At 43.6% G+C, this 18,516-nt stretch overlaps 1 protein-coding gene across 4 annotated transcripts in view; it reads right to left on the bottom strand.

Annotated features, from left to right (window-relative positions):
• GRM5 (glutamate metabotropic receptor 5) overlaps positions 1-18,516 on the bottom strand; it is a 379,337-nt gene that overhangs the window by 14,431 nt on the left and 346,390 nt on the right. Inside the window, exon 8 of one of the 4 annotated variants that reach the window (XM_054973633.1) lies at positions 4,728-4,823. The exons of 2 other annotated variants lie outside the window; for them this stretch is intronic. In XM_054973633.1, the coding sequence (XP_054829608.1) occupies positions 4,728-4,823 (96 nt within the window). The remainder of the gene's footprint in view (positions 1-4,727; positions 4,824-18,516) is intronic. One more of the 4 variants, XM_054973634.1, reaches the window with a different exon arrangement.

Genomic DNA, 18,516 nt, shown 5'->3' with positions numbered 1-18,516 from the left:
GACAATCTGGTGCATGACGGCAAGTTATTCTGTGAGCCAAGCTACAAGTGACGCCTGACACAGGTTGGACACTTGTCAGCTTCCCTCAAGTTTTGATGGGAAATGTAGGCATCCTGGTCTGGCCGCTTGGCTCTCCATTATAGCTGCAAGACCAGGATGCCTAGATTTCCCATCAAAACTGAGGGAAGCTGACAAGTGTCCAACCTGTGTCATTCATCACTTGTAGCTTGGCCCTGAGATAGCAGGAGAGCTTCCAGCTGGGCCTCCCATTTCCTGCCGCCACTCAGAAGGCCAGCTGAGGAGAAAATCAGTGCTCCCTCCTAACATTATGATGTCACTTCCGGCACAAATTGGAAGTGATATCAATGCAGTGAGGTGACACTCTAGCATTCTGCAAAAACCCAGTGGTTCGGGGTAAATGCTAACGTGTCACCCCAAGGTGCTGACATCATTTCCAGTTTCCTCCAGAAGTAATGTGCAGCTGTGGACACCAGAATTGGGCACCGTCTAAAATTTCCACCACTTTTTGTGACTGGCACCCCTTTTCTAAGTATATCTGCTTAGATGTAAGTCCCACTTTCCATTGTCCCACTGCCTTTTCTCAGTCCTTGTTTCCAGAACTGCATGCCTAAAATTCTTTCTCAAGAATTTGCCAGGTGGCTTCGGGTTAAAACAATTTAATTATAAAAATCTTGCCTCCAAATGCTTAATATGTTTACTTGGAAGTCAGTTCCATGGATTTCAGTAAAGTTGCAGACAATCCTAACCCTGTTTTATACAAATACCATTTCTGGCCAGCTAGCTGAAGACATCTTCCTTAAAAGTACGCTGTCTCTCATTTTTACTGCAAAGAAATTTATTATACAATGGAGCTGGCTGGTCATTAGCAAGAAAAGATTCAAAATGAGGGTTGCATATATCGGAAGAGGGGAGGAAACCAATTGTCAACAGCATAAAGCAAAACATGATTAATTGATATTTGCAAGTGCTTCTCTTCTCCCACCAATTTACAGTTTTTCTGGAGCTGTTTTTCCCCCCCAGAACAGATCCATCTAGCTGAGGTTAGCAACAACAACAATAACAAGAGAACGCTGCACAGAACACCAAGAGGTGGACAAACAAATAGAAGCTCTCAATGAATCCCAAACAGATGTGTGAACAAGAACGGCCGTTGCTGGCATCCTTTAGGCCCAATGAGGGGAAAAAAGGCAGAACAGTTATCAAGCCATTAACCTGGACAAACTAAACCTTATTCAGACAACACAGGTGTGTGTGACACATTTATGTATGACAAATGCATGGAAAAGGGTATAGAGGGGATTCTGCCAGTGGATCCACCCTTCACGTTTGCATGTCTGTCACAAAGGTGCACATATGGAGATTCCGTACATGTCATCTGCACTCTACGAAAATGAATGATCTTAATCCATCCAAGTGCGTGTTGTCTGTGTGCCATCATCTGAATAGGGCTCCAGAGACCACCATTCAAGGATCATCCAAAAATAAGAACTGAAATTTTAAAGGCACCATCTATGAACACATGAACACGTGAAGCTGACTTAACTTGGACCAGATCGTCTGTCCATCAGGGTTATTGTTGTCAACTCAGACTGCCAGCAGCTTTCTAGAATCTCAGGCAGAAGTCTTTCACATCACCTACTATCTGATCTTTCCATTGGAGATGCCAGGGGTTAAATCTGGGACCTTCTGCATGTCTATCCCTGAGGCCTCTCCCCAACAGTTATTGATATTCCTTGTACATCGTCATGGAAGAGACTATCTAGCATGCACAGAACTCATTCATAGGTCCCATGTTTTTCATAGTACTGCAGCCCACCAATTTGCCTCAAATTCTGCAAATAGCAACCACATTTTTGCTTGTCAAGGGACTTTCAGGAACATTTGGGGGGGCAAAGAGGGAGGGGGAAGTGGGCTGAAATCACTGCCCTCACCTCTACCAATAGAAGTGGAAAATACCAGTAAGCCAGTCTAGGAGCCCACCCAGTTACTTTCAATTTCAGAAGCTTTTGACAATTTTAAATGCACTGTATGTAGGGTTGCCAGACCGAGCTTGACAACCCGCAGGAGAGTAGGGGTGGGGGCATGGGGGGGTACGTGCAACATCAGCAATGTCAACTACATTGCTACTTCATTTCTGGATAAAACCCAGAAGTGACAAGAGGTCGTTCTAGGAATTGCTGGAAACTCTATAGTTTTACCATAGAGTTTCCAATGAGTCTTAGAACTACCCATGTGATAAGCAACATCAGTGGCATCACTGTTTTTTTAATTTAATTTTCCTACTTCCACTCAGCTTGCCGGTGGGAGGCCTCTTACCATAGTGGGAACCCTGACAAGCCTAAGTGTACCCATTAGCTCCACCCTGGCAAAAGCAACTGAGGGACATGTTGGATTGGAGACTATGCAAGGGGCCAGGGGGAGGCTCCTAGGAAATGTATTGCACTGCCTTCTTGGCCACCAGCTGCCTCTTCTGTTTTCAATCTTTGTACGGCAGCCATTTGTAATCTCTTAGTTTTAAACTTCATACAAAATGACATCTGAGCCTGACTGATAGCTTCCTTGATTATGTCTCATTTTAAACAATGGCCTCAAAAGTGTGGATCAAAATTCTACACAATGAGGCTATGCGTAGCTAGATACAGATGGTGGTGGAAAATGCTGTCAAGCTTCAGCTGACTTAAAGTAACCCTGAAGGGTTTTCAAGGCAATTCAATAAAAATTGGCCCTCAATCTAGTGTTACTTCAAATCAATTAAAGAAAGTAAGATAAAATTCACCGGGAGCGATAAGCGTCTGTTGAGCCAGGCAGAACCAGAAGTCTGACCTCAAATCAAGGCAGGTCCTCCTGGCACACCCCCAACCTCTCCCCCTTTCCCTGGTTTCAAGCCTGGGGGAACTGGCAACCCTAGGGAAAGAGAGCGACTGTAAAAGGTAAAAGACTGAAGTGAGATAAAGTTTGGGTAAGGAGAAACAAAACAGGGGGAAAGGGGAAGCTGAAGGTGGGAGAGGGGAATAGAAAAAAGGGAGGGAGGGGCTAGAAACAGGAAATGGTTGGTAGGTGGGAGGGAGGGGAGGAAGGGTGGAGGCTGCAGCCACTTCCAGAGGGTGGGCTGCTGTGTTCAGGTGTGTTCCACCAGAGGCCTTTGCATGTCAAACTGGCCTCTGATTTACCTTGTCATAATCAAGCTCTGAGGGCCAAGCTACAAGTGACGAATGACACTTGAACGGCAAGTGTATTTCTCTCTGTTCACTTGCCCTCCACTCAATCCACTTGCCGTTCAAGTGTCATTCGTCACTTGTAGCTTGGCCCTGAGTTAGCCTGGAGAGCCCAGAAGAGCAGGGCAATTGCAACACCATTTGCTCCACGATGTTTGGGGAAACTGACAACTTGGGGTAAATAACTGTGCGTTGTTACAGCCTTTTGGTGCCATCATTAAAAAAAAAAACAGAGACAGAGAGACCTATGTGACATGAGATCTACCTAGCCATGGCAGGCTAGGGAAGAGGCTGGTTTTAGGGGTGGGAACTGTCCCTCCACTGTGGAAAAGAGGGTACAAAAAGACCCTGCAGCCATTTAGCTGTGCTGCTCTGGTGGGGCCTTGGAGTTACAGGACAAAAGGTCCATCTGACCGGGCTTGCTTCCTCCTCTAGGCACCAGGTATTCTGTAGTCTATTATAGTTAAAAAGAGTTTTGTCAATCCTCACCTACATGCCAACGCCTTTTCACGTGCTAGAACTTTGTACATGCTCAGAGGCTCACTGGCTTCCCCAACAGCTGGTGAATGGTAAAGCCTGTTTCAGCTGGGGTGGTGGTGGTCCTGCTAGGAGAAACTGGGGGATCAGGGGGAAAAAGAACAGACCCCCCCCCCCCACTCCCCAAATCCATAACAGAGGCAAATGGGAAAAAACAAGATGGAGTGAAGGAATGGAAAAATGAGATCCTCCACTGTGAGTCCTGGCAGTCCGTCACTTGCATATATCTATATAATTAGGATGTTCCTTCAGTGGTGGTCTCTGGGTTGTTCAGGCATTTTCATGCTCTCAAGGCATGCATTTGGTAGTGCAGACGTTACATGCCTGAGCATTGTTCCATAATATCAAGAATGCCCCCGGAGCCCTTCTCCAACCATCTCCAAAGGAATATAGACAATGGCATACTTGGGACAATTACCCATTCTGCTTTGCTGACCGGTATGCATGCTGGAGGCCAGGACTGGGCTAGGCCACATGTATTCCAAGTGGAGCAAACTTCTCTTGCAAGAAGTCTCTTTTTCTGGTAGCAACAGAAATCATGGAATAAGTGATCCCTACCGCTTAAACAGATACTGCACATGCTTTGCAGGGAGGGGCGCCAACTTTTTAACTGACCGCTGTGCCTGGGCCTGGAACATCTGCAGGTGGTGATTCTCATTCCCATGCTGACACATTCATCACCAGCAAGAACTCAAAGCTGCTGTTAGACACATGAGCAGGCCAGGCCTTAGACTTTTCCCTTTCGTCCATTAGTAATTCTATGGACAGGTCTAACTAAACAGCAAAACTGGAGTTGTCTGAGCTCCAACAGACACATTGTTAGGGACTCACAGTGATCACACATGGTTGGGGGGGGGGGGAAGCAGGCTACAATGACCGAGGGATGCTCCTCTGGCAGACAGACATCTCACGTGGCTCGGAAAGGGAGTGGGATAGCATCACGCTTTTGCTTACCTGCTCATGGTTGCTCGCCCACCATTGCCCATACTCCCTTTTGGAGTGAAACACTCTATTTCCGACTTGTGCTGGGCCAGCTTCCTGCCTTTGTACCTAACAAATCATGACAACGACAGGAGCGACAAAAACAGAAAGAAGTGATTGTGGGCTCGGGCGCGTGACCCTCTTATACAGCAGCTGCGCAGAAGCCGGGGAGGGGTTGGGGCAAAATGGCACATGCGCAGAGGGGTAGGCATCCATTGCACAGCCTACAGGCCTGGGGGTGTGACTGTATGTGCGACTGGACTGCTCAGTTTTCTGCTAACTGGACCCCAAGTACTTATTCAAGCAGCTTCTGGAGGAGTGGTGAGTGGTGAGGGGAGGGAGGCGGGAGGGGAAAGGGTAAAGCCCCACTCGCTCATGCACCAATTTTCTGGTTCAAAAAACCACCTCTTGAAGATTATTTGCCTGTTAGAAGCAGCTATCGGGGGTTTTATGACACATGCCAAGTCCTTCACCCTGAAAGCGTAATCTGATTTTAACAGCTGCTTGTGATAAGTCATTCGTAGACATTGTTCCCTCTGCAGGTTTCACTGTAAACAAAGAGAAGAATATAGCACATCTGCTTGCATTAGTAGACATTAAATAACACAGTGTAGTCTCCAGGGAGCTTATGTTTTGCCCATTAGTGAAGGAAGCAAAACTTGATCAGAAGAGAGAATCCTCCGCCGAGAACAAAACTAGCTTTGTAGTAAAGCAACCGCTGGGGTGTGTCCGTCCGTGCGTGCATGCGTTGTGCTCTGGGGAACAAAACTGTGAGTACTGCGTGGAGAAACCATAATACAGTCAGGAGAGAGGAAGCAACCGTCTAGGGCATCCCAAAGGCTGCCATAGCCACTATGTACATCTGGCGCCCCCAAAACATTCGAATAGGAGCAAGAAAAAGACTGCAGGGTAGAGTGGTGTTTGTGAAGGGTTTGGAACTTCAATTCGTATTTCAAATTGGTTGCCTTTTTAAGAAAGCAGTGCTGTTTGCAAGGTTGTGCCAAGACTGTTGGTTAGAAACAGGAACCATGCAGGAGAGAGATTTATATACCTACTAATGAATGTTGATTCCTACAATGAATGAAAAAGCAGAGGCCACATGAGCTGTAGTTGAAACCACTGAAAAGATACAAAGGAAGTCAAATTGGATGGCATGAGTTCGTCACTCAGAAGTGGACAGGGAAAGGGACCAAAGAAGAAAGGAACGTTAATCGACCGTGTCATTGGGCAAAAAGTACAAATGTTCCTGAGGAACCTTGAAACTTCGGCCATTTCCGCACGTCCTTATAAGGACAGCCCACTACAGAACACTGGCGGCTTTTCCCCAGGAATCCAGATGCCTCCATTGCAAGCTGTTTGGTTTCTGTATTTTTGGCGCCTTTTCTGGGACCACATTTTCCCGTCGTCCCAGAAAAGGTGCTGAAAAACTGGAAGCCAAACAGCCCACAGGCAGAAACGGCCTTCACATGGAACACTGATAAGCAGCAGTATAATGTATGGTTTCTAGAACTCTTACCCTGCTTCAGAATTCTTGTCCCATTTCCTATCTGATGCAAGCTCTTTGCAGATGGTTTGCCTGAATTCTGTTAATGTGGACCGAGAAGTCCATCAGCCACATATTTTGGGAATGCGATCTGCACTACCGCATAATGTGCAAATTGGGCAATGCATAAATTTTCCATGCAGGTATGGCTTCCGGTCATGTGAACCCAGTCCCAGAGATCTGATGTGCATGAAAGGAAGCTGTAACAGCTGGGAAATCCATGTGTTGCTCCATTTACACAATAGAGTGAACACAGGAATCATGTGGATTGTGTGCTCCTGGTAACATGCAGCTGGTGAGCTCTTGTAACAAGTGACCAGAACACTAACAAAATATCTGTAGGGGACTTCTCCGTTCAGTTAAACAAAACTTACCATAGTTGCTGGGTAATTCTCTTTAGGACTGCCTTAAAACTTATGAGAAAGCATACTTCTGGAGCAAAGACCTCTGCTTTTTAGAGGGCTTGACGACACACACAGTAAACATTATAGAATTCTAGATTATGCATCTGGTGAAGTGAGCTTTGATTTCATGAAAACTTATGCTTTTGTTAGCCTTTAAGCTGCCACTTGACTCTGGTTTTATTTAGCAAGTAGCCTGTGTCACTAGATGCATAGAGGTATTGTGCCTCTTTGGGGTCACTGTGACCAGAGATAGGCATACCCCACATATCTGAGAACACAGTGCATGGAATCTGACAACCATAGATCGAATCCATACTAGAGAGGGCATGAACCGAAATATAAACCAAAATTTGTGATGAACCAGTTTGGTTTGTGGTTTGTGAACCAGCGGTTTGTCAGATCCCATTTCTGATGAACTGCCATGAACTTTAGGCTGGTTCGTTTGGTTCATTTTTCAGTTCATCACTGCAGACAGCCTGGTGCCGATCAATCAGTTTCCTAGATAAAAGGAGAAGGTCATGCAGACCTTCTGCTGACCCTGAAGTGGTGATTTGCTGGGTCGGAAGTGACATTTTCACGAACCAAAATGAACTGATTCGTGAACCGGGGCAGGTTCGTGAAAGTTCACGGTTCAAGAAACGTGACAAACCACTAACTGCAAGTTTTGTTTTTTCTGGTTCATGCCCATCTGTAATCCATATACATAGCAGTGATCAAGTCTACAGTGTGTGCACCACTAATCACAGCCTGTCTCACCACTCACCATATCCAATCACTTTTTTTTAGCTGATGGGACCTCCCCAATGGAGATTGATGCATTTCAGATTTCAACATCATAGCTCTGTTTCACAAGTTACAGTGAACACACATACCTCCTGCTGGTATATCTGTTTGTAAGAACGAGCCAACGTACAATAAATTTTCAAATGAAATCAGGAGCCAGTACTACAGTCATGTTAGAGCAAGCCCACAAACTACCATATAAAGAAAAAGGGCAAACTACGTGTTACCTGTGACATGCTGGTGTGGGGTTCCCCTCATGGAATTCCTTCTGTGTGGTTTTCCAAAACAGCTGCAGGGAACCATATTTGCCACACTGTAGGATTCTACATGAACTGGCTGCAGTATGTGGATCCTCAAACCAGGGCAAATTTGTTGTTGTTGTTGTTATTAAATATGTCTGGTTTCAGCAGTTTTACCTCAGGGAGTGCTGAAGAATCTAACCTCCCTATGACACTCTCAGGAGCCAAATTGCACCTGGGTACAATTAAGAGCATTAGTTTCCCAATGTCACATCTGTCTGCAAAAAGGGCACAGTCAGGTTGAGGGCCCCCCCGGCTCACTTGTGTTACAGGTAACATGTAGTTTGGCCCTTAGGGCATGCCTCTTAATTATCAATTCTGTAGCAACAACAGAGGCACCAGTTCCTGGAGAAACATGAGGTTTAAATTGCATGTTCCAGCTGTATATGTACAGAATGTAACGTAAGATTTATGCACACAAAGGAAAATCAAGTATATACCACAGAGGGATTGCATGTATATTCACTGTAATAATGGGTATTACAGAGCTACTTTGGTTTAGAATTATGCTTCTGGGGGATTCTACTGCACCTCTGTGCCTGCATTCGTACATCAAAATGTATGCTGCTGTCACACACGCTGGATAATGCACTCTCAATGCACTTCAGGGATTGTTTGCAACTGGATTTTCCTATGCATTATCCATGGTGTGTGCATGCAGTCCTAACCAGGGCCATTTCCACACATCCTTGAAGGGACGTCCCGCTCAAGGAATGCTGGCAGCTTTCCCCCAGGATTCCAGATGTCTTCGTTTGCAGAACGGTTGCAAGCTGTTTGTCTTCCATTTCTTCAGCGCGTTTTCTGGGAGGACACATCCCTGCGGTCTTAGAAAAGGCAATGAAAAAACGGAAATCAAACAGACTGCAACCGTTTTGCAAACGGAGACATCTGGAATCCTGAGGGAAAGTTGCCAGCGTTCCATGAGTGGGATGTCCCTACAAGGATGTTTGGAAATGACCCAGGACTCCCTGCAAAAAGAAAGGAATGAGGTATGCAGGAAAGCCCAGAAACGAGTTGGGTTAATGTCAGTTAAAGAGACATTTGAATTCCACCTTAAGGTAGACACAAACACAGAGAAAACTATTAGAAGCATACAAACAGAGGCAAACCTCAAACTAGTAAGCATTTTTTTTTAACGGATTAAAAATCAAGAGAAGTCCAGGATGTTATGATTTAAATTCTTCCTCAGGGGCAACAGTGCCGTGCTCTTTGTCTTCAAAGAGAGCTATTTATGGATCTTTCCCAAGAGAGTCTTTTCTTTGAGAGAGGATCCCAAAGGCATATTTGCACTACAAACTTGAGAGAGTTTTCACACCAGTTGAAATGTTGCTTTTCTTCTCAAGGAATTTTGGAACAGGTTGAAGGTATTAATATTGTTGTTGGAAAACTGCCATTCTTCTCACCATATTAGGAGTTGCCGACAGTCTGGAGAGAAAAAAAAAGTCCTGTCCCTTTAACAGAGGCTGCATGGTCTGTCATCTACCAGGTGACATTATTTACCTCCATGCCATCAAAAGCTTCACCTGCCCATTTCCATTAATGAAACTTCAGTTAAAGGGACAGGACATTTATTTTTCTTCAGGCTGTTGGCAACTCTGTTCCTCAGGCAAGCCAGATGATGACAAAAAGAAAAGATCATGACACATTGAATTTCATGTAATGGATAGGGAAAATTTAGTTTAAACTTTTTTTAAAAAAGCTTCCTACCTAACCAACATTCGTTCAGTATAGAATTGCCGATGACCTGTAGAAAAGAAAAAGTCCTTTCCCTTTAACAGAGTCCTACTGACTTGTTACTTATCAGGTAATATGATTTACCTTCATCTGATGAAAAACTGCACCTGCCTGTTTCCATAGATTAAACCACTATTAAAAGGACAGTTTCATATAGGTAACTGTGTTGGGCTGTAGTAAAAGATTAAATTCCAGTAGCACCTAAGACCAACTTGATTTCCAGGATATTGTCAGGAGCGGGATGTTAAAAGGACAGGACATTTTATCAGATGTGTTGGCAACTTTACACCAAACTACTGTTCCCAGGAGTTCTCTGGGGAGCAGAACGGTTTTTAACGAATTTCAGATTGCCACATAGTTTTGACCCAAGAAAGTGTGGAAAAAGACATTTTACCTGGCACTTTTCCATGTTTAGATGTAGGCAGGGCTTTTTTTCTGGGAAAAGAGGTGGTGAGGCTCAGTGGGTTGCCCTAGGAGAAAATGGTCACATGGCTGGTGGCCCCGCCCCCTGATCTCCAGACAGAGGGGAGTTGAGATTGCCCTCCATGCCGCCGAGCGGCACGGAGGGTAATCTAAACTCGCCTCTGTCTGGAGATCAGGGGATGGGGCCACCAGCCATGTGACCATTTTCAAGAAGTTCCGGAACTCCGTTCCCCCGCGTTCCAGCTGAAAAAAAGCCCTGGATGTAGGGTTAAAAAAAAAATCTTGCCCTAGTTTCATAATTGCCTTTACTGTACCGATGCCTGATTATGTTCATTGCTTTGGCTGGTCCATATTGGCTTGGCTGGCTCTGCTTTGCGTTGTTTTTTTTTTAAATTATTTTGGGGTTTTTTTTACTGCTAATCTTCCTAATCTTGTCCATTCCCATCTTTAGCTTTTCTGACCCAAGGTAATTATGGAAGTTTTAAAACTTTTGGTTTCTTTTTATTGCTTTAATGTTGTTAGTGGATGAAACAAAGATATGCAAAGTCTTCGTTGGGCACCTGATACTCCAAGGTGTCTTGCATGGATTGTGCCCTAATCGAGTAGTCAGAAGTAGGATAGCAAATCTTAACAGACCTGCTTAAGATTGTTCCCTAAATGTTCCCTAAATGCCAAGACCACGGCAATACAGCCCGGAAAACCCACAACAGCCATTGTTCCCTAACTTTACTAGACTGCATCCTATTACCTTGTCCAGCGGCATAAAGGGAAGAAGGGATGATCTCACCCAGTTTTCCTCCTTACTGCCCTGCCATCTAGCAAGGCTTTTTGTTCAATCACCAACATAGCCTTTTGGGGGATCCCAAAGGGTCCCTCTTCTTCCATGTACCAGCAGAAAAACTGGTAGGATCAAACCCGCTCTGATTCCAGAAGAACGACGCTATCCTGCATCCATCTCTAGTACGTGCTAAAAGAAAATGCAGAGAGAACACTATGCCTAATCTGTCTTGCAAAGCCCACTTGGTTCAAAGCTGAGCTTATCATTTCATTACTTCGCTTTTTAGTTACATTGTAACCTTTTTTTAAAAAAATAGCTATTGTAATTAGACAATGACATGTAATTGCAGCTTTACACAAGCAGAAATCAATGTTTGTGAAGGACTCATCAGCTATGTTTAGAGGTTTGTCCAGGTGCTGGATATGAGCAGATTGATTGACCCAGTTCTCTTATGATCTTCTTCTAATGGATGCTTTAGAAGAGATGCTCATAAGTGTATTTGATGTGGGATCAGAACGGCTGGTAGCCTTATACTTCATGCCCCAATTTGCACGGGCTATCGCCCAAACACATTACTGGTAGAAAAACACCCAAGGCGGGTTTTGGTACAGCAGTGTTGCTATTTTAAAAAAGAACGTAATCACATGTTCAAGGGGCACTGTGAAAATTAATGCTCATATGACTAAAAAAGAGGCAATCAGTGGTAGAAGTCATGCTATGTAGACAGCATGTACAGGGTTCAATCTCAGCCATTCCCAGGACAAATTACCTCAGAAGTACAATCAGCAGTTTCTTCTGCTTGAAATATCAGTAAGAGCCCTTAGCCAGTACACAGCACTGGTGTTCAATAGGTCAGGCAGCTTTACGGTTGCCAACTTGCCAACCTCTAGGTGGGGCCTGGAGATACCCTGGAATTACAATGTATTTCTAGATGACAGAGATCAGTTCCCCTGGAGAAAATGGATGCTTTGGAGGGTGAACTCTATGGCATTGCACCCTGCTGAGGTGCCCCCCCTTTCCCAAACGCTGCCCTTCCCAGTCTCTGCGGCAAAATCTCTAGTAATTTCTCGCTCTGGAGTTGGCAACCCTTGGCAGCTTCATACAACTGTTATGTCTCCTCATATAAATCATGTACCTTAGGAGAGGGCTGAATAAGACTGGCAACAGAAAGTCACAGGAGAAGCCCTGATCTCATGCAGACCTGGCGTGTGCATGGAGATGCATGATTTTCATGGTGAGTGTGGATTTGAACCTAGGTCTTTGAGTTGCTAGTCCAAAACACTAATCAGTAAGTAAGGTTTCTAGGTCCCCTCACCCTCCAGGCGGGAGGCTAAAGGCCTGGCACTCACCTTTGTGATGATCTTCACACACACACAATTCCCGGGGCTGCACAATGATGTCACCTTCAGGAGTGACATCATCACACAGGGCCTCATGCTGTCCCTGGGAGTGCTTCTGTGCTCCACAGTGGGCCAATTTCCGCCTGTTTGGGGCCAAATCAGGCCCATTTAGGGCCTAAATTGGTCCGCTGTGAAGTGCAGAAGCATTGTTGGGGTGGCACAACAGACCCTGGAGTGCTCCCGCACATTGCAGCAGGCCAATATCAGCCCCAAACAGGCCCTATTCAGCCCGCTGCAGAGCACGGGAGCTGCTGGGAGGACCCTGGAGCGCACCTGTTCTTCACAGCAGACCAATTTAAACCCCAGGCAGGCTCGATTTGGCCTGTTTGGGGCCCAAATTGGTGCACTGTGGAGCATGGGTGTGTGCCGTGCCACCCAGAAGCATGCCCCAGGAGACAAGTTCCCCCACCTTTCCCCCCTGCCAACCAGGTAAGTGGGAGCGGGGGGTTGGTGAGCAGAAGTAGGGGATCCCCTGCCCTCAGCTGGCAACCCTATCACTAAGCCACACAGGCCATTATGATATTGTAGTGCCATTAGGAGAGTTGTATTACATCTGAAAATATTTTTTGCTATTAATTGATGGCTGCGATCCAACAAAAAATTAAGCATGCTTGAATTCATTAATTTCAATACTCAAATTTAACTGTGTGAAGGAGTCTGGCTAACATGTTACAGTTTATGAACTAACTCTTCTAAAGCATCCCCTGTAGAAACAGATAAATGAAAGAACATGCCGATATGTTCTTATCCTATATCTGGACAAACCCCTAAACATCTGTTGATTATTGAGATGTACATATGTGTCATATTTCAGTTTATGCTTTTGAATATATAGTATTTTGACAACATTCTGCCTCTTTTTCTGTTCCCCTACTTTGTAATATTTGATTTGTTTGTATTTTCTCTCTCGCTCTTTAAAATTCTACACATTTTTTTTAAAAAAAATAGAGGAGCTATGTACATTTGGGAGCAATGAGGATACTTCACAGTAAGAAATCAATACAACATACATCAAAAATATGCATATTTCTTGATGAAAATATTCAGTGTAGGGGAGTTTTCACTCTGTTGTTTCACTTAAGTGCAAAGACATTTGTCAACCTCCAAGTGGGACCTGAATTACAGAATTACAAGTTATCACCAGACTACGGAGACCAGTTCCCCTGGAGAAAATGGCTGCTTTGGAGGGTGGAGTCAATGGCATTATACATCATTGAGGTCCCTCCCCTCCCCAAATCTCCAAGGAATTCCCAAACGGAAGTTGACAATTCTTGGTATAAAGCAGGAATGAAGAGACATATTTAGTCCTGAACTGCAACTAATTAGAAATTCAAAAGATCCCCTGGTAGATTACCATGTAATATAATCCAAAATCTTCTAAACATGTAGTTGTCAAACCTTCATTGCAGTGCAGTCCACCAGCAAAAATGGAGGAGAATGATATATGCTGTTTTGAGTCTCCATTTGGGACAAAAGTTGTGGAATAAATAAAGTAAATAAATAATAAAAAAATGTGCTCCTAGCTGAAGCTCCCCCACCCAACTCTATCAGTATATCTAATTCTCAACATGGCCCCATGGGTGCATACTTAAATCCAGAGACTGGACAGACAAGACACATTTACAAGCCTGAGGTAGCCCCAAGTTGCTTAAAAATCTGAAATCTAAAAAAAAAAAAATCATAATGAGGCAGGGGTTTAAACCTCTCAGAATAAGTGAAGCTGAGACTGTTCTTTTTTTAAAAAGTAATGATCTCAGTGGCCATTTTAGGGGGTTGCTAGGCAACCACAACAATATTGCCAGTCTCCAAACCATTGTTTCTGTAAGTAAAAGGCCACTTGTTCTCTTTAACTAAAGCCTGGTCTATGCAGCAGAATGAGGTGGTAATGAGGCTGATAAGTGCAGAATCTTCCATTTCAAATGTAGGCTGGAATGTACCATTTCAAATTGTGGGTATATTTTTGAAAGTTCCCCATCCTTAATAATTCCCTGTAAGTGGAATTATCAGAGCCTTCTGCCTAATGTTCTCATTTTTTATTTGCATAATTTTTTTTATAGCACAAAAATGAGACACCGGGTTGCCAATCAGCTTGGAGAAGAATGTCCTGTTCCTTTAAGAGAGACTTACTGTGTGAAAATAGGCAGATATAGTTCTGCATTGCAAACAATATCACCTGGTCAATAACAGCCCATTAAGCTTCTGTTAAAGGGGCAGGACATTCTTCTCCAGGCTGGTGCAGGCTGTCAGCAAGAGATAGAGGAAGAAGTGATGTTGTCCCGTTTCTTCCATTCCCTTGTACCGTGGTGGATTTTGTTCACAAAGGTCCTCCGATACCCAGAGAGGATTTGGGGGAGAAGTGGCAGGCTGCTGGGGGAAGTAGAAAGAGGGAAGGGATCTTGGCCAGCTGCCTGTTTGGTGAGCTTTTCTACAGGCTCCAATCCCAAGCTCCATTCAACATTATGGTGCAGAGCAGGTGCTATGAGACTGAATGACAGACTAGGGCTTCCCCAGGTCAACTGCCTTTTCTACTGTGAATTCACTAAGTGGCTTTATACCAGCCCAAATGGGGAATAACTACAAGATGGGGATAACTGTATTGATCTTCATGGCAAAGCCCATTGTAAAGATCACCCCAGACAGTGGATAAGAAACACTTGGAATGTATTAAAGTACTAATAAATGCATTCATTTGATGTCAATTTGAACAATGGTTCTGATCTTGATGCAACAATATGCTTCATTCATGCCTACAAAAAATTTGCATCACTCTGTTAAAAAAAAAGAGGCTTAATCAAATTTACGCCACAGAACACTCCCCAAAGAGAACAGCAGCTCAGCATGCAGATGAAAATCCATTGTAATCATAGCATATGTGAAGTTCAATTCATTACATGATGGAGCCCTTTTTAAAAAAAGAGCAATTCATCAAAACCATTCAGACCTAATATCCTTCACACAGTTTCACAAATATGTCCCAGCTAGTCCTTTGCAACCCTTACATTTTCATTAATCGCATTATCAAACTTGTCAAGAGCAGCACTGGGAATAAATAATCTTGGAGAACGAAGGAGACAGATCATCCGGCATTCCAGATTTTATGGTAGGACAACCGGCTAGGGAAATAAACCACCTATAAAAGAAGGCACTGAAGGCATAGTATTGAAAGGAAAGTCTAATCTTCCAAAGAGATGGGAAAACCCAAGATCCTGATATAGCTCAAGACATTCACATCTCGTTGCATGGAACAAGGCAATCTCGAGGAATTCTGGAAGAAGTAATTCCTATTTGCACCGAAGGACACATTCAGTCAGTGATACGCAGAAGGTCATCAGGACGTATATACACTTGTCTGTGCATCGAAAGGGCAAATGGAACCTTGCTTCTGTTTACGTCTCCTTGGTGAATCAGGGTACTAATACAATTGCTGTATTAGGGTGTAAGCTTTGGAGAGTCAAGCTATCTGACGAAGGGTACTTGACTATCAAAAACTTATACCCTGGAAATCATGTTAGTCTTTCAGGGGCTACTGGACGTTAATCTTGCTCTTCCTTCAAAGTCTTCTTGAAGGACTGTAGAAAGACCATCCCGTCTTTCTATTAAGAAGTACTACCAAAATGGCTTTTTGATTCTCCGCATCTAGTACACTTCCAAAATTAAGCTCCTCATTGGGACATTTTGCTTTTCCCTTCCTTCCAGTTCTCTGTCTCCCAAAGGATCTGTGAAATAATCCATATAATGATCAAAATAAACAAAACTCTCCCATTTCATGTAGTATTGTTCCTTCTCTTTCCTAGTGAAACACCTCATGATGTGATCTGAAACTTTACCAGCATGGCCTGCCCTTAGTAACAACAGGTTGGGACACATACTTGGCAGTCCTAAGCATGTCTACTCAGAAGTAAGTCCCATGTTGGTGCTTACTCTCAGGAAAGTGTCCTTAAGATTGAGGCCTAAGTTGTTGTTGTTGTTTTTCCCCAGGTGATGCAGCCAGCCCTGAAATCCTGGGATGTCTGGTCCTGCTGTCATCAGCAGTTGCTACATTCAGAACTGGGAATTGGATAACAACATTAATGCAGAAGACATGAATTTCAGAACTGTTCAAATGTGTCTAGGTACACATTTTTAAAAGCCCTGGAATATGCCTTAGAATACAACCTCCGCCTATGGCTTCATATTGCAATACAAGATAGTAAACATTGTCCAAGCTGTCTATCCATGACGCTTATCACTTTTATTCTTCTTCTAAGAGAAGAAGACATCTTAAAGTTCCTGGGAAACTCAGGGTTTCTTGAATAAGATCAAAATCCAGTAGCACTTTAAAGACCAACAAAATTTCTAGAGTATAAGCTTTTTAAAATTTAATTTAATTTATTGGATTTATACTCCACCCTCCCCACATCAGCGGGCTCAGGGCGGGTAACAACACAAGCTCTCTCCATTAAAGTTCCAAGGTTTCACTGTCCCAATTCAAAGTAAATTCGTTTTGCACACTTCAAAATTATATTTATTTGAAGGTCCCCATAATAGATGTGCTGGTTGGTTTGACAGCCATTGAGAGCAGAACCACAAGTGACAAAAGGCACAGATTGGACACTTGTCTGCTTCCCTCAAGTTTTGATGGGAAATGTAGGCATCCTGGTCTCGCAGCTTCGCTCTCTGACTGCTGACCAATGGACTTTTCAACTGTCATTTGTCCAACATTCCGCCAAGCTGCCTACATTTCCCATCAAAACTTGAGGGAAGCAGACAAGTGTCCAATCTGTGCCTTTTGTCACTTGTGGTTCTGCTCTAAGACAGTGATTTAAAAAAATCTCATGAATAAACTGTAAGCAAAAGCCCTCCCACCCATTCCAATGAATCAGAGCACAAAGGCCATGCTGTTAATTCTGGTGTATGCCTCATTTCCAGCTTTTGAATCCTATTTCAAAGTAGGTCATGCTTGTTTGCTGTGCAATATATTCTTTTTATTCACTGCTGAGTTCTTGTTATGTTTTGATTTTCTAGTGCCCGACAGCAACCAGAGCAACATTTGGCATCCATCTTAAAGTCGTTGGGGATTGGACAGGTATGTGTGCAAACATCCCAGGTACCTTGTCGTGACACTGTTTTATCTCATTAACATCCCCGTACACATAATCAGTTGTTTAATTTGAAGCCCATTTATTAATTTTTTCTCCTCTACTCTTGCTACTGTTGTATGGAATTACTGATGTCTTTATTTCTGCTGTTAGATGATGCATTATTATTAGCCTGGGCAAGACATTCTGATTGTCATGTTCATTAGTAGTAATGCGCCCGTCTCAGCTTGGTTTTCTTTCTTTTCTTAAAATAAAAATATATTTTCTGCACAGTAACCTACTTGCCTCTGGGCCCCCTACTCTGACAGCAGTACAAGTGCAGAAATGTGCAGCTCCTAGATAAGGGGATTTTAATAGCAAGCATTTGGTCACCTTCCAGGTTAGTTAACACCAGTGTCACACTGAGATTACTGAAGCTCTTTCATCTTCTGATACGCTACTCTCAGGAGCTGTGAGAATGTCCCTACAGCCCATGGGGGCCCACTGGGATTCCACAGAGGAGAGAACTGTAATTTTATTTTTGGTATGAGGCAGAATATTGAGGGGAATATTAGTTGAAACCTGCTTAGAATGGAGGAAGGAATGAAAATATATATACTAGGGGCAGAGAGCAAAACTGTCTGATTGCTGAAGATCTTCAAGATAAATGCATTTTTACTACTTCTTTTTTTGGAAGCTTGGTCTATGTGGTAAGTCCCCATTTTTATGGCAGATAATACGGTACCCACCGTGCTTCTTTTGAGGTTGGCTTCCGCATCACCTTGGTAATTTATGGAGCCAACCAATCACATGGCGCTTCATCAATGATATTGTTTCTTCGCCAATCTTGTCTCCCAATTTGGTTATTGGTGCAGGAAGGGATGATGTAATCGGTTCAGGATCACATGATTGGCACCTGCGTATGTTGCTATGGCAGCATAGGATATAACTATGAGGAAATGGTTTTCTGGGAATAGCCAAATCCTGCCAGTAATGTATGAACTGGACACATTACAGCCATCTGCTTAACTGGCTTTGCCCATGAAAAATCTTCTCATCCTAACCCGATCTTGCTTCACCCATATTTCTCTTTCAGAATATAGTTCAGAAGTGGATTTAAAAATCCACTGCCATGGAGATGATCACGCTTCTATTTCTTACTTTTATTTATTTGGAGAATTTACATGCTTCCTCTCCAGAATCTTATCTAAGATGGCTTACGAGTATCCTAAAATCATAAAAACACTATACATTATTAGCAGAAAAACAAATTCAAATGAGCAAATAAACAATTCAGAGGCCTGAAACCAAAATACTATTGAGCACCCTAAATACATCCAT

Source organism: Eublepharis macularius, chromosome 3 (genome assembly GCF_028583425.1).
Source record: "Eublepharis macularius isolate TG4126 chromosome 3, MPM_Emac_v1.0, whole genome shotgun sequence".
NCBI classification, from domain to species: Eukaryota; Metazoa; Chordata; class Lepidosauria; order Squamata; family Eublepharidae; genus Eublepharis; species Eublepharis macularius.
This window is presented reverse-complemented; position numbering and strand designations above follow the sequence as displayed.